Source organism: Prinia subflava, chromosome 8 (assembly GCF_021018805.1).
Source record: "Prinia subflava isolate CZ2003 ecotype Zambia chromosome 8, Cam_Psub_1.2, whole genome shotgun sequence".
In the NCBI taxonomy this organism is placed as follows: Eukaryota; Metazoa; Chordata; class Aves; order Passeriformes; family Cisticolidae; genus Prinia; species Prinia subflava.
Window position 1 is genome coordinate 30,343,800 of NC_086254.1, and position 16,716 is coordinate 30,360,515.

The window sequence follows — 16,716 nt, forward strand, 5'->3', positions numbered from 1 at the left end:
ATTCTGCCTTGGGTCTTTTTTTTTTAGTTCTGTTCCCGTTTTGTTTCTACTTTCTTATCAAGATTGCTGGGAACCAAAAAGGTGAATTTATTGCCTGCAGTTTAAATATATTTTTTAAAAAGGGAATCTAAAGGGTTTTTTATGGTTTCTTGTGTGGTTTTTTTTCTGTAAAAATCTGTGATTATATCTAGATCCCTCAGACTTTGAAATATGATCAACTGTCAGACAAAAATGTCCATTACTCCTGACAGCTCTCTTTCAGCTTATTGAAGTCTGATTTAAACTTTTTGTAAGTCATACAGCAAATATAACTCTTCAGGCTTGGCGAGGTGTTTGTACACCACGATTGCCCCACATCCTGCTCTGAGGGTGACCTGGCAGCTCCTGTCCCTGGTCAGTCCTCACCTGCCCTGCTGAGGCTGCAGGAAGAGGGAGCATTACAGCTATTAAAGGTGGGTTTCAGGGGAGACCTGGTACCTGGAAATGCTGGAATTGCAAATCCACTGACAAGTGTGGGGTCTGGGCTGCCCCTGAGTGAGCCACGGGGAGGGTTTGAAGACAAATGTGTTCCTTGTCCTCAGTGACCTTACACTGGTGGGAAAGAAGAGTTATTTACCCTGTGTTGCTGGGCTGCCACACTATTGCAAAACCCTCCCCGTGCTCTGTCAGGCTGCACAGGAATGAAGTTACTGTTTTGAATATGTACATGTGTTCTGCACTCTGTGACAGCCCTGTGCCCACAGGCTACACAAACACTGCCTGGACCCCAAGCATCAATTTTGCCAGCCCTCCTAGGCTTTTTTCCTCCCCATTCATGGAACTATAGGTGTCACAAATACAGAAATTAGGTGAACAGTGGAGGAAATGTTGTACTCCTCTAGGTTAGTGGCTTGTGAAATGAAGAAAAAAGAACTTTTCCTCCGTCTTGTGATTTCTCGTAATACCCCATGGAATGTATAAATCATTACAAAACAATACATTTGAGAATTTTTTTTATTTATTGCTGACAATTAGAATGTGGTTGAAAAGAGATTGTATTTTTTATCTGAGGGAGAAGTCAAAACTAGGAGCTTAAAAGAATGAGATTTGAAAATAGTGAAACTATTTCTACAAAGAAGGGGCTTCATTGTTTTCTTTTGTCAGGGGATAGGAGGGGAGAGAAATACAATTAAAGACTAAATAATTAAGCACCATGAAAGCAGACTTGATTCTATTGCAATGTAAGAGGTCACCAATTTTGTGCAAAGTTCCTTTCTGTCATTACTGTCCCTATACAGAGGAGAGTGTCTTGCTGTGTTTATGCTGAAATGGAAGGTTGATTCCATCACATTATGCAGGTGCTACTGCAATTGTTACAAATCCCTTAACGTGTGAAAATTTGTCACAAGAGAAGTCAACTTGCAGCTGTAGGGGCCCAGCCCTCCGAGGTGTGAACTCAAAATAAATTTTTGATCTCTCCCTTGGTGCCAGTCGTGCCAAACTGAAAAAAAGAAAAAGAATAGAAAAAGAAAAAAAGAGTTTAATTCAGGCTTGCATTGTCTTTTATGAGATTCCCAAGAAATAGAACTGCAGTTACCTGAGACCTAGCCTTGGGTTTTGAGAATTACTTAGGGTTTGAGGTGTTGTGTGGACTAAGAAATGAGAAAGGACAGTACCATCTTCCTTTACTCTCAAATGGAATTGTGGAAAAGAGAGGTGCAATGTCATAGCTCCATAGCTGCATGTAAATTTGGATAGTCAGCACAAACTCAGAATAGAAAAACTCTGATGTCAAAGGTCAGTATTCTGTCCAATGCCTGCTTGGTTCATTTCCATTTGGGCAATAATGATTTTTCTAATGGCAATTGTGCTTTGGTTTGGATCTCCTAAATTGGCTTAGTCTTTTACTGGAATAACGTTTTCCTTGTTTTTATGGATTATTAAGTTCAAACCGTTCCACAGCCAAAGCAAGTCAGGCTGTTTTACAAAAGAGGAAGCTTTAGGAAATACAAACTATTACTCAACTCTGAGCTCATCCATTAAGCAGCAGAGTCCAGAGGAAAAGCAAAAAAACCAAACCAATTTGCTTTTATGTTTTGAAAAGGCAAGTTTTTTCCTGCTTTAAAGGAGAACAGAGCAAGTTTTTGTTTGGGCTGAACCAAGGGGAGTGTCTGACTTGTTTGCTTTAGCCTAATTATCTTTGTAGTATCAGAGTATTTTATAGGAAAATAAAACCAGAAGACCAAACTGTAGAATAAGCTGCAGAGAGACAAAAGAATTTGACATGTGCATTTGCTTTCCTAGGAAAGAAAAATTTTAGCAAGTTTGAGTTGCCAAAGAATTTCTGTGTGGAAAAATCACCACATGATTAAGGACTCACATATCGATATATATTTGGTGGCATTTTTGTTTTCAGAAATAAAAAATATAAAAAGGATGAGTCAAGTGTGGGGGTTTTTTCCCTCTTTCTGTTTGAGAAGTGCTGTTGGTCGTGCTGGGGGCAGTGAGTGTTTGCTGCAGCTTGCACTTACTTTATCTTGACCTGTTGGTTCATGAGCGTCACCAGCAGCACGCAGCGGCTCACGGGCTCCGGCAGCGGGTTGGCGTAGGAGATCTCCAGAGACACAGCCCTGTTCACCACCACCCTCCGGGGCAGCTGAGGGACAAAACACTTGTCTGGTCACTCTCTGGTTTATGCTTTCCTGTAGTAAGAATTCAGTGGAGCTGCAAGCTGATAAACATTCACTTTCCTAGAGTTTGAAGCTGGATGTGGCTTAGCTTAACAGGGCTGTCCAGCTGTCTGCAATATTTTGTGCGTAATTTCAGTGAAAGTAGAGGCCTGGCTACACAGACATGCCCCAAGAAACCTGTTTGATCTTTTGGTTGCTGAGTAGCTTTTTTTCTTTTTTGGCACATCACTGATTAGGACTAAAAAGCTAAAACAATATGAACTGGCTCTAGCGCTAGTTAGGATTAAGGGTTTAAATCTGTATTTTGGCAAAGTTCTTTAAGGACAACACAAACACTTGCCAATACATGGAATTAAAACAAGTACTGTGGAACATAAGGCAGCGGCTTGTGACTGGGACAAAAAGAAGGTAACAGAGCTGTTCTGAAAAACGGGGCAGATTCAAGCCAAAGTTTAGAACTGGCCTCTCACATTCTTGCCTTCTCAATTCAAGCAGGCAGAATTTTGGAACAACATTTGAAATGTCAACCTGAAAGTAACACATTTATCCCCAGATTCTCATCTTAAGATCTGAGCTCCAGAAAGACCTTTTAGCATCTGTTCAGAACATCAGGGACAAAATTGTTCACCTTAATGATGATGTTTGTGTCCTCTAAAAAGATTGTCTTCTCCACCAGCAGCTTCAGCCCGTTTGTGCGCAGGACTTCACACAGAGCAGTGACTTGGATCCTTTTGTCAGTAGTCAGATATCTTCCATAATGAGTATAAGGGATCTTAACCCGGATATGCTTCCCTAGAATTCAGACATATATTTAGGAACCATTCTGTTTTCAAAAAAGCTAAAGAAAAAAGAGCTATAGTGAGGGGTTTCGTTAATTACTGAAGAAAAAAAAAAGATGGCAGTGGAGTTTGTTTATATTTTTTTCTTGTAAGACTGATTGTGTGTTTCCCTCTTCTGGTGATCCCTGTCTACTTTAACTCATTTGACCCATACAGTTTTGAATAGAGGATTTTGGCATGAAACTGAGGGAGTCTGCTCATCTGCATTTCATTAGATTCCTGACTCCTTGTATTTCTTATGATTAGAGGTATAACCATTTTAATCTGTTCCCTCTTTATTTTACCTCAGTAGAGAAGAAAGTTTGGGTCAAGTTTCACAGAGTTCCTTTTCAAGTGACCTGGTCAGCTGCTCATTGTAGTCCTACAACTTTTCTGTTGTGTATGGGAAAAATGTTTATCTTTGTAGCCCCTGGGGATGAAAAACATCTCTATAATAATTTCAACAGTCTTGACTCTTCAAAAGAGAGACAGAGTTTCACTGTAACTTTAAACCTTTTCCTAGTTGATTTCTTTTCATGTGTTGCCTGTTGAGTGCCAGAAGGCACACATCAGACTTTTTTTATTTGTTAAGAGGAAGATGTGTTCCTATGTAATAATCACCACACACACACATGCACACATATATATAAACCATGACACACACACACAGTGCTGCTTCTGGAGCTATAATATCAGTGTAGCCTTCTATGTAACATTTGATGAGACATCCAGTTAATCCTTGAACTAGTGAAAATTTTCAGAGGGGGAAAAAAATGTAAAATGTACTCATAAACAGTGCTACCAAGAGGTGGAACGAGTAGATGCACTACAAAGCTGATATAGGTATGATACTGATGCTTCTTCCTTCCAGTTGCCTTCCTGTGTAGGAACAGAGCTATATTGGCTCCTCAGGAACATTAAAAGTTACCTTGTTTGGGACCAAGCTCCACAGAAGTGGCTGCCTTAAGGATCTCTGCCACTGCTCTCCTGGTGTACAGGATGGTGGAGGCACTCATGTCCACCCTGACGCTCTTGCGGTCGGAGGAGAGGTTGGTGAGCACCAGGATTAGGTTAATGTCTTTGCCAAAAACTGGAGGTTCAGCCAGCTTGAATTTCCCAGCGATGCCAGGGTTTCTCAGCGTCTCTGAAGATCTTCCCCCAGGAGAGTCTGTGCGTCCCTCTGTGATACTGGTCCCCAGTATCTTTGCCAGGGCCTTTCTATAGACTTGTCTCTCCTCAGAAGAACCTGGTGGAAGCAGAGAACCAAGTAAATCCTACTTTTCTTGCTAATGCACTTCCTCAGTGTAAAGGCTTTCAGAGCAATACAGGGTATCAGCATCACTCAGAAATATGCTGTACCTAAAAGCTCCCTGTATCTTCATTAAGCCTCCATTCAGGTTTTTCACAGGGGATATACTGTTACAAGGTGAATAAATCACTAAAGTGAAATATGATGCATTTGTATTTGTTTAGGAGTGAGATTTCTTTTTCTCTGGTCAGAAGATGCAGGAGTATGCTGTGATACCCTGCTGATCTGATGACAGCCAGCCTCTGTATTAAATATGGTCGCACTAAAACACTGAGGAGTGAATTCCTGAGGGTTTGTCTGCCTTGGGCAGTAAAATGTATTTTATAGCCCTGTTTTGTGTATGCATTAAATTTTACACTTCTGTGGAAGGGACTAAAGTATATTTTGTATTATCCCTCAGTAAGGAAGCTACTAAATGCATAAACCCAGAAATATAACACCATTGTATTAAGAAACTAATCTGGGGAGACTGGTAGAAATATTTTCTGAAGGCAGGGGAGAGATGTTTAGACTAGACAGGTTACCCATTGCAGCTTCCCAGCACCAAGGATTCAGCAGGCAATAAGAGGAGATCATTTGTGCTAATTCCTCTACCTTCTGGGTATTTGTAGCTAGCAGTGATATCCACACGGCCATTGCTGCCCACAGCTTTGGTGCTGATGGACCTGCCAATGATTTCAGTGTCACAATAAACTCTTTTCTTGGTCCCATCATTGTACACAATCCATCTGTTGCAGTCGGCGTTCACCTCTGAGTACACAAACAAGGTGTCGTAATCCAGATCCACTTCACCTTCTTTGATGGCTAAGACAGATGCAGGGCCACACTGAAAAATTCCTAAAATACGAAGGGAAAAAAAAGTTTAAAAGGTTGAACTTTATTAGTTGTGCTCAGTTTGGAGAAGGACTCTTAAGTCAGGTTGAGAACTTGGGCTGTTACCTCTGCTCTGTTCTTGTGGAGTTGCATCTAAAACCTGCCACCCACTGTAGGATCTTCCCAGGTCTGGGCGAATGAACCAGCTTTCATTCCAGACATGATAATCCCTGGAGACAGAGAACAATGTCTAAAAAGCACGATAATACAGAGACAGATATAATACAGATAATACAGATAATGCAGATATAATACAGATATAAGACAGATATAATACAGATAATACAGATAATGCAAAATTCCACTTGGAGAAGAGCAGTGATTTTTTTAAAAAAAAATTCTAAACTCTAAACTGAGACACAAACTGTTGAGTTACACTACCTCTTTCAAAGGACAGATTAACTGCCTGCTTCTGAGGTACAGACCTCAGGGCAGGGAGGGAGAAAATAATTAAGTATGTTGTTTGTTTGTTTGTTTTCCAAATGGATGTCTGCAATGCTAATTTAGATGGTTATATTACATTTTGCCCACTCTGTTGCTTTTGCACTACTAGTGTTCATGTATTGAAATCTCCTAGATACTCTGTATTGTTGTTGGTGAGATGGAAGAGATTATATTTACCATGTGGAATCCTTGCCGATATTAAGACTCCTTCCAGAGCTGTCATAGTACTTATCGATACTCAGGTTTCTATCCACGTCATGGGCAGAGTTAAAATTTGAAACCAAACGAGTTGGAATCCCCAAGCACCTCAAAACTGAAATATATTTTGTAAAAAAACAAAGAGCGAGAAATGCAACAGTACCCACACAGCTTTGGTTCAATGATTACAAATATCTGAGAAACAAAGGGTCTAAACATTTTGTGATTCTTTAGCATTAGTGGTCTTCACAGCACTGTTCCTTTTGTAGAAATTATTGCTTTGTAGTTTTGGTAAAACCAGAGGCCCCAAATGCCCCCATTCCACCCCAGTGCTTTATCCTTACAGCTTACCTGTGCACATCACACCTGCAAAGACCCAGCACTGGCCGTACTGCACTGGCCTGTAATTGTCCTGACGCCACTTCTTGAGGATCACCACGCTGCCATCCCACCTGGAGGGGTTCTCATGAGAGTGGAAACTCCCTTGCCACTTTCCCAGGAGAACTCCGTTGTCGTTATCGTTTCCATTGATCTAAAAGGAGGCCAGGGAGCAGAATGCACAAAGGGAATTCTCTGTAATGCACTGTATCTAGTTCATTCTGCTGCTCAGGGTGCAGGGGGCTGAGTCTCAGTGGTGCTTTCTGCTGGTTCATGTGGGGTTGGGGTTGAGTTTTCCATTTCTTACCATAGAGCTGATTACTCTGCCCACATATTTGGGGTCTCCTCTCCGTGACACATCCATGGCCGGGTCCTGACGGTAGTACAGGCTCAGATCAAGCATGGTGAGACAAATGTTTAGAAGGTCCTGGAACTGTGATCAGATAAGATACACTTTTAAGAAAAGGGATGGTTTCACAAACAGAATTGAAGGAGATTTTACTGCAGTTCCTCCTTTCTGAGATATCCCAGCCCAGAGATGACAGGGACATGGGGCACACTGTGAGCAAACCACAAGTAAGGCTACTCAGGTTTGTGCAGTTATTATATAAACAGCAAATAATGGTAAGATAAATGCTTTTGGATAAGAATGAAAGCCCAAAAGAATTCTTTGTAACTTACCTGTCCATAATACCACCCTCTTGCTTCCATGTACCTCGCATTGCCCACAAAGATTATGCCATTTTCATTTAGGACATATTCTTGTCTCTCATTTTCATTGGACATGTAGACATCGTCACCTGAAAACCAAGTTGGGCAGGCTTAAAGTTGAGAATACCAGCAACCTTCAGAAACATGTTTGTCCTGATTTAACAAGGAGAAAACTTCTATTTGCAAAATTGAATTGTTACAGCTCCATGAACAGGTGCAGTTCAGTGATAATGTCTGTGTTTATATATGGCCAGGGAAGGTGGGGGGGGGGAGTGAAAGAAGGATTCATATTATATTACTTAACATTTCCCCCTTACTTTTAGTGTACCCTTGTGTATTATCTAAAGGTCCCCTGTCTGCACATTGTGTCTTTGGGAGGAAGAAAGACAAAAGTCCAGGCTAGCTCATCACATTTTTCTGTCTTCTCAGGGTAGTTAGAAGTGGAACAGATATTTGAAAAGAACCATACAGATGACATTTTCCTCTCTTTTCCAGATGTGTTTGTCTTGTTTTAAGATTCCTAAATGAAGACCTTTGCTTGCCTCATCCAAAGTCCTACCAGGAATCTTACTAGGATAACCTGCTCAGCCATTCACTTGGAGTTCATTGTTCCTCATTTTTTCCAAGTTTATGGCACAATATTCAGCTGCTATGAAAGCATTGGTTCCCACAGAGGTTTAGATTGTTTTGGTCACTCTCAGGTAGCAATACCTGCTCAGCTCTGCTTTTAATTCCATAATGTTTAGAGATATTTTCTGAAAGGTTGAGGATTTCAGGAAATACATACAAAATGATCAGCTTTTCTATTTTATTGAATCAACTTCTTTACCTTCCTATAGGAACTTCCCATCCTTCCCTTCCTGCAAATAAAAAGATTGCAGTTTATTTTAAAAATTTTATCATGTGATATAAATCTATCTTTGTGGTTGTTGTCCACACTTTTTAAAAAATAATATCATCACTGTTGATTCCTGAGGTTTTGGGGTAACATGGACATAGAGACCATGTGTGCAGTTTCAGGTGCTGCACTTCAAGGTGTGGACTAGTTGGGAAAAGTGGGAGGAGCACTAAGAATGCTCAGCATTCCTGAAAATCTGAAGTATGAATTAACTCAGAATTATTTAAGGTAATAATGGGGCAAGCATTGTAATCAGTTCCAGAAATTCTTGTGAAGAGGATGGGGCAGGGGGAAATAAAATCTATTCTTGGTGTCTATCATACGTAGGATCAGAAATTATATACTGAAGTCTAAGCAAGAAAGATTTGGTTAGTTAATAGGATAAAGATCTAATAGAAAGGCTTGTGTTTTATTGGAGGGAATTGCCAGGGGAGGTGCTGGAGCTTCCCTAATGGCTGGTCATTAGGAAGGAATTCAAGACCTCTCAGGAATGACCTAAGTGCTGAACTGAACTTGCCTTAGAGCCCTGGTGTAGGACTAGATGACTTTCTAAGATCCTTCTAGCCCTGTGAGTTTATTATTCTGAGAAATCTAAATGTCCTTGTATAATCACTTGAAGAACATCTCTTTTTTCCCCCTAAGGTTTATGTGTTCTCAATAAACGTTTATAGCTTGCTAAGCCATTTTTTTTTTGTCCAGAAGATTTTTCGTGTGTTCATTTATCCTAGTAACCCTTCACTGAACATGGTTTAATTCTTGTCATCTCATCCAATGACATCTACATTTAAATCTGACTAACTGTTTTCTCTTATACAGCTTAAGATTGCATTTTCCTTTTTCAGGGCCATTTAATTTTGGTTCTTGTTCTTTGATTAACAAGGGCTTTCACATTCTTCATGATTTCCAGGTGATAAGTCTGTCACAGAAATCATTGTTATTTCTCCCCAGAGGTGTGGTCTTGTATTTTCTATTATTATATCTTATTTCTTCTCACCTTCTCCACTCTCTAAGGTCAGCCAGTTTTCCCAGCCCATCTGGGCATGGACAGTGCTGTTTAATGTCAGCATGTCAAAGTCAGTGATGAACTATTTGATCTGATTATCATCTGTTTTGTCAGATGACACTTAAGGATCCACTCTCTAGTAGCTTTTCTTCAATCCACTATTGTTTTCTTTCATCTTTAGTCCTCACTGTTTTATTATAAGTAGTTCTTTATTGATACTACAGTTAATTAATTATTTTTTGTATTCCTCAGCTTGAGGACTAATCTCCCACCTGGAACCACATCTATGAACCAGATTTGCCATTTACCCTTTGCCAAGAAAATGAATTTCCCATTTCCCTTCCGCTATGACACTTACAATAGTGGTGACATACCCTCCAACTGAATCTGTTCCTGTTTTTCAGGATCAGGGAGCTATTGCACTCTGCAGGACTTGTTCAGCAGCATCCTTCATTCAGCATTAAGGATACTAATTTCTCTGTCAGTAGCCATTGCATCTGGGAAATCTGGAGGACACTTCTGCAAAATCATTTGTTTAAAATTGCAATGGGCACAGCTTAATTTTTGTGTTTTCCTCTGAGAAGAGTTTGGTCTCTTGAGTACCATTGCCACGCTGCTGTTCCAGTTCAGGAGCTGTCAAATATTGCTGTCCCTGCCGTGTGGTTTCCATCAATTATAAGTCACACACAAATTATTCCCCAGGGCTTTCAGGGGAGGTTTTTTTTCCCTCAGGACTGTGCAGAGATGGTCTGAGCTGCCTGAACATATTTGTATAATTATTTCTGTCTTCCAGGACTTGCTGAGCTAATTAGCAGCTTTTTTCATCTTGGCCATTGACGCATTTCTTAGGGGCTCTTGACTAACATATGGTCATGGAAAAAAATAGTGGATGATTGTGGCTACTTTTCTTTTATAAGCTGTTTACTCACTGGGATGGCTAAGAGTTCTCTTAACACTAGAATGTCATGTTTTCAGGCTAATCTAGGTTTCTAGACTATTGCATAGTTGCAAAATATGATGTTAGAAATTTGCCACCTCAGCACGTTGCAGAAGAAATGCAGAAACAAAAAGCTGGAGCAACAAGAGATGTCCATTTTCAACCCAAAATGAAGAACATGGGAATGGGACAGGAGCCAGCAGTGTGTACTTATAGCCCAGAATGCCAGCCACATCCTGGTCTGCACCAACAGAGGGGTGGGCAGCAGGCTGAGGGAGGGGATTCTCCCCCTTGGCTCCCCTTTGTGAGACACCACGTGGAGCACTGCATCCAGTTCTGGGCTTCTCAGCACAAGGAAGATGTGGACCTGTCAGAGCCTCCACAGGAGGCCACAGAGCTGCTCCACGGTCTGGAGCCCTCTGCTCTGGAGCCAGGCTGGGAGAGCTGGGGGTGTTCAGCCTGGGCAAGGCTCCAGGGAGACCTCATTGCAGCCTTCCAGTGCCTAAAGTGGCTTAAAAAGGAGGGAGAGCAATGCTTTCCATGGGCTGAGAGTGACAGGACAAGGGGGAGGTGTTACAACCTAAAAAGGGAAAGATTCAGATTAACTGTTATGCACTGTAAGAGTTTGCCCAGAGAAGCCCTTGTACAGAAAAAGTTCTGCTCACTTCTGAGGAGTCTGTGATATAAACCCCACAGAGCACATTTTGTTAGGGTACAAAGGGGTGGCATGGTGGCAGCAGCTTTTTAATGCAGTGAAACCAGATCTCTGAGCACAGAGCTGAGGCTGCAGCCTCTGGCCACACAAAGAGACACAGCTTGAGGGAGCAGCTGTGTGCAGGCAGGAAAGCAGCAAGGCCAGCTGTGCTCAAGGGCAAAGGCTTTGGCACCTACCTGGGCACCAAGGGTTGAAGAGTAACACAAACTGGCCCAGGTATCTGGAGACAATCTTGTTGCCCGAGGTGACCAGCAGGGAGAGGTTGTACCTCCCAATGACAGCGTTGGCTGGGCTGGATATGGTGAAGGTGATGCCTCCAGAGTCACTGGGTCCCTGGGCAGCACTCCAGCCACTGCCCACGGCCTCAGAGAGGTTAAAGGCTGCCCTTGTGCGATGAGATTCCGAGGGGGATGGTCCTGCCAGAAAGAAGGAGTCACTGGTTTCCATTCCAGAGTGTGCTTTCAACATCAACATCAACTTGAAATTGAGCACATTGGAGTGCGGGAAGCATTAAAAATACAGGCAGAAAACCCACGTCTCTAAACAGAATAAGGAGAGAACTACAAGGAGTAACGATTCTCTGGGAACATGGATTAAGCTGTGGGAATGTTACCTATTTCAGTGAGAAATCCCAGGCTCTCCCCGTTCTGCCTCGGTCTGTTGAAGTACAGGGTGATGTTGAAGGCTTGTCCTCGCCTCACAGTCAGCTCAGTGTTGGCATATCTGTCAGTGTGGTGGCTGGCTGCGTTCACTGATGGCTGCCAGCTGATGTGTGTTGGGGTCAGGTCTGTAAAACACAAGAAAAGTCATGAAGAGCAACTGGCATGAGGTCATTTGCTGTTCAGTGGCATGATGAGGTTACTAAGAGCAATTACCTTTTGTGGGAGGAAGTACAACTAAAAAGCAGGTGTCTCATTAAATTAAGTCTATTGGTCAATAATGGAAATCTTTCCTTGGGTTTTGCTAAAGAGCCCTCATACAGTACTTATGTACTTCCTGTACAGCGTTGGATGCTCTTTTACCACTGGACTTAAAAAGAAATTTAAAGGGGCAAAAGGTGTCATTTCATAATCACCACCAAAGAAAGTGGCCTGTAGCCCCTCTACATTTTCAACATATGTATTTTTAGGATCACAGGAATGGCAATTAGGACATCTTACTTTTCCTGCTTAGATCCTGATGCTATTTGGCCTACATGCAAGGAAAAATGCATAGTTAGAGATCATCTGTCTTATATAGATGAACAAGAGGTATTTGAGGACATGCTTTTGACAGATCAGTCCACCTGTCTGAATCTAGCTCTGCTCAAAATGAGAACTGGACCACTGGAGCTCCTGTTCTAGTAGGCAGTAGCTTCATGTCATAGGAGAATTCTTTCAGTGTGCTTGGAGTTCTCTGATATTGTGTCCTCCTGCACATATGCTGTTATTATGGTCTGTGGTTTAAGCCCCATAAAGTGGTTCCTGACACCTCAAATGCTGAACTGCCTTTTTGGCAAGCAAATATGTATATGATATTCCTTGCAGATTATTTTCCCTTCCCTGTTTGGCTGCTGTGCTCAAACCTGAGCAGTTATGCTGTCTTTGGGAATTCTGAGAAGCACCTTCTGTGTTTATATCTGCCCTGGGAGGCTCTACCAAATACACCTGGAGCATTGTGTTTCAAGTTTTGACAAATGCTCAGGGCAAGTACCTTGGTGAAGGCTCTTCTAAGTAATTTTTATTAAGGTCAGTGTCATAAATGCAATGAAGTTGGAGGTGGGGGAGTGGGGACAAGATGGGGGCACATGACCACCACCATTTTAAAGGAAAATCAAACAATAATAACAGCAAAAAGAATAGGATGGAAAGGGTGGATTAATGCCTATGCAATATTATTCTAGGCATCTTCAAACAGGCTTCTAGGTCTATACCATAAAGCTTATCAGTGAAATACTAAATCAGAACTGAAACAATATAGCTGCATTTTAAACCACAATTTACATCTAATCCTTGAAGAGGAGGTAAAACTAATCTATTCAAAAAAGTGTTATAATTAAATTCAAGGAAGAAATTTTTTTCTGGTAGATTAAGACCACAAAGAGGTCTGAAAGGCTGAAAAGGAGAATTTTCAGCATGAATATATGGGCAACAGCAAACTGCAGTTAGCTGCTGCTCTCCCTGCAAAGCTGATTCATAAATGTTTTTTCCAGCATTAAATGAGAAAGAGCTCTGCTTTGCAATTGCCTGTCTCAATAATCATCTTCATTTTAAACTTGAAAAAGCAGAGATACTCTCATTACTCTTTTCCTTTGGTAGGGTTTTAATGTATCTTTGAATTCCCATCTATAGGTTCCATGCTCACATCTCCATTAGAATGGATTACACAAATTTTGTTAATACCAAGCATAACACATCTCTGACAAAGCATTTAAAAAATGGTGCCTTTTGAAGTAATGGAAATTTCTCTTCTCCTCCCTCTCCCAATATTCTCTGTTTAGCTCAAAAATTATTCTCAAACAAGCCTTAATAATAACAAAATGAAAACTTTGAAAATGAAGTGCAAGAACAAATTACAATATAAAATTACCTTCAGATAAGAAATCTGAGCTGATACCTACAGGGCATGAATCCTGAGGAAACAGCCCTGAGTAAATACCTGCTGAAGGGAAGCAAATGACTTGCAGAACTCACCTGCCATTCCCTCAGCTTATGAGAACTGCATACAACTTCTACTTTGTTCTTCAACGATGTCCAAGTCACATCAATCATAAAAAGAAAAAAACCCAGCAATCTTTTCGTGCTGTCAGCTGAAATTTGAGAGAAGGGAGAGGTACTTAGCAGTTGTTATTAATACCTGTAAAGTTGTCAAACGAATTAACTGGTTCCTATAATATATATCTGTCGAATGCCAGAGTTCCTACTCAACGTGGGTGTAATTATGGGAGGAGATACCAGAATTATTTACTCAGAGGAAATGCATGCTCTTGAATCCCAAGACAAGAAGAACTTCCTACAAAGATAATAGGTGTGCCATGAATAAGTTATCTTTAAGGATGAGGAAATGGGGAGCGTGGTGGGACGTAAAAGCTGTCTGAAGGAAAAAGGAGCATTTCCTGATGACTTAACTTCCATGTTGGTTAGTATCACTTCTGGGTTTGTCTGTGGGTTGGTATCAGAGGGGTTTTCTTGGTCTAATATTATGTCAAATGTCCTCTGACAAATAAAATTATTAGCTCCCACTAGAAACAAGTATCTGTTTACCTGTTAAGTTAGCTTTGTCTATTAATATTTCCCAAAAGTTTTTTTTCAAAAAGAACTCAAAAACTAATAACTTTGTCAGCACAAACTTAAAGCCTGTTTTAACAACCACAATTATATTTCATTTTGGGTTTATGAATATATTTATTTTTGGTTTTGTACCATCGCTTTGTAAAAGAGTACAAGTAATAAAATCATGTCGTTTTGAAGAGGATTATCTGCTTAAGATTCTGCAGCCCCACTGATCATGTTTTAGCACTCAGTAGACTTAAAAATAACTTAGTCTGAATTTTAAGTTACAGAGAAAGAAAAACCAACTGAAATAGCCAAAGTTAAGCTCCAGCAGCTGTTTCTAAGGTTCATTTTACAAGACAGGCTTCTTTGTACCTTTTTGAGAAAATTTGTTTTCCTATGACAAAGACTGAGAGTCCTCACTAATATGACAGTCATGCTAGCCCTATCCCAAAGGAAAAGCTTTTCCCACCAGGCAGCAACACATCTGGCACAGCACATCCCCACTTACATTCTAATTCAGTGGTTCCTCCTTCCCTTGGAAGCTTCCAGGATGTTCAGGCTGCCAAGGCTTGTCCCGGGAATCACCTCAAATGGGTTTGATTGCTGTCCAGAGCTACTTCAGTTGGTCTTTTTCTCTTTTCCTTAATTCATATTCCTTGGAAACCATAAGAGCCACAAGCCTCTGATGTTCCCCGGCCTCCACACGCAGCCCTAGTGACAAACCGCATCGACCAGTTCTTAAGGCCAGGCGTTCAGCACTTACAGTGATTGCCTCAGATGTTACACATTGCTCCCACTGGCACTTGACTATTTCCTTTTTCTTCCTTGCCGCTCGCATACGTAATTAATTCTCGGAACACTTTTTCTGTCCCGGCTGCAGCCACCTCCTTCACCTCTGCGGGGCACGCCCACAGTGGTGCTCAGGGAGCCACCAGGACCTCTCTCAGACTGGCCTACATCCCAAACTGGCACCTGCCAGCCTCACCTTCCCCACAGCAAAGCCCAGCAGCTGCTGTTGCAATCCCTCTGGAATGCTGCAGTCATGGTTCCCAAGTGACTAATGACTGGATGTTGTCAAAGGTGTTTTTCCTAGCTCAGGTCCACCCGCCCATCATCCGAAATGGTTCAAAATACTTTGTTCCTCTTTTCTCCTTGTATCAGGCTCTTTGGAATTGCAGTTCAATTTGCTGACTTTCAGAAAAAGCTTTTAGATTTTGTTTATCTTCTTAATAATTTTGTCTACTGTTCATATCCCCAGAGTGACCAAATCCACCCTACAATTGTCCTGTTACTACTTTATACTAGAAAGAGGAAAGCAATATAAATTCCACAGAAAACTCACACATTCCAGCATCTCTTCCTTGTGTATTGGAGTTGTCTTTTACTTAGACCCATTAACTTCATGTGCAGGGAATGCTGCTGGGTAAGGTTTGATTTAAAGCTTTCTCTCATTTCTGCTTGTGCAATTCACTTGACTTTAGCACAGTCTGGGTGTTTCACACACACAAGAGATGTAAAAAGAGTCATTAAGTGTATATCTACAATCTAAATTCAAGGCTGTGCTTGAGTTTGAACTTCTACTGTGGTTTTCTGTAGCCCAGAGGAGGTCACCAAGGTGATCAGAGGGATGGAGCTCCTCTCCTGTGAGGAAATCCAAGGGAATTGGGTTTTTTCAGCCTGGAAAAAAGAAGGCTTTTGGGTGATCTAATAGTGACAGGCCAGTACCTGAGGGGAACCTACCAGCAAGATTCAGAGAGATTAGTTACAAGGCTGTGCAGTGACAGGACAAGGGGGAATGGCTTCAAACTGACACAGAGTAGGTTTAGATTGGATATTAGGAAAAAATTCTTCCCTGTGAGGGTGCTGAGGCCCTGCCATAAGTTGCCCAGAGGATCTGTGGCTGCCCCCTCCCTGGAAGTGTTCAAGACCAGTTTGAAAGGGGCTCTGAGCAGCCTGGTCCAGTGAAAAGTGTCCCTGCCCACAACAGGGGGATTGGAACCAGATTATCTTTGAGGTCCCTTCCAACCCAAGCCATTCTATGAATCTGTGATTTACACAATGAGAGCTCTTGGCTCTGGCAAGCCTTGAGGAGCACCAGGAAAAAAGAGAAGGTACTACTGAGGGCTCCTTGCACAGCCTCTCTGTAGCTGATCCCATTTCATGTCCAGTGTGGTCTCATACTGACATCCTGTGACTGCCAGCAGGAAACCAGGGTGGCTGCAGGAGCCCTTCTAAAGCAATTTTGCTGGCTACAAGGACAAAAGAACTTTATAAGCAATCTGAGCTGGGGCTCCTCAACAGTGACAAGTCCCCAAGACAAGTCACAGTACCCTGTTTAAACTGGTGGAAGTTGGGGCACAGAGTTTATTTATTTATAGTAAGATTTTATTGCTTCCTGGCCCAACAGTGCCAGAGCAGCAGCTTGACTTTCCATCCACTTTACCTACACAGTCATTTTCAGTCAGAGCTTGACTTACTGTTCCACAGTTATGGCCCATAAACCAAGTCA

At 41.7% G+C, this 16,716-nt stretch overlaps 1 protein-coding gene across 1 annotated transcript; it reads right to left on the reverse strand.

Moving 5' to 3' along the window:
• Positions 1–955: 955 nt before the first annotated feature.
• Positions 956–15,192, reverse strand: LOC134553014 (protein-glutamine gamma-glutamyltransferase 6-like). Its single transcript, XM_063402237.1, has 14 exons — positions 14,716–15,192; positions 13,626–13,741; positions 11,567–11,740; positions 11,130–11,369; positions 7,371–7,489; positions 6,997–7,122; positions 6,663–6,843; positions 6,291–6,426; positions 5,736–5,839; positions 5,391–5,633; positions 4,416–4,733; positions 3,298–3,461; positions 2,511–2,635; positions 956–1,480 (listed from the first exon to the last, which is right to left on the reverse strand). Exons 2-14 carry the CDS (start codon positions 13,630–13,632, stop codon positions 1,330–1,332), a joined length of 2,088 nt encoding a protein of 695 aa, XP_063258307.1. The 5' UTR covers positions 13,633–13,741; positions 14,716–15,192; the 3' UTR covers positions 956–1,329.
• Positions 15,193–16,716: the final 1,524 nt, after the last annotated feature.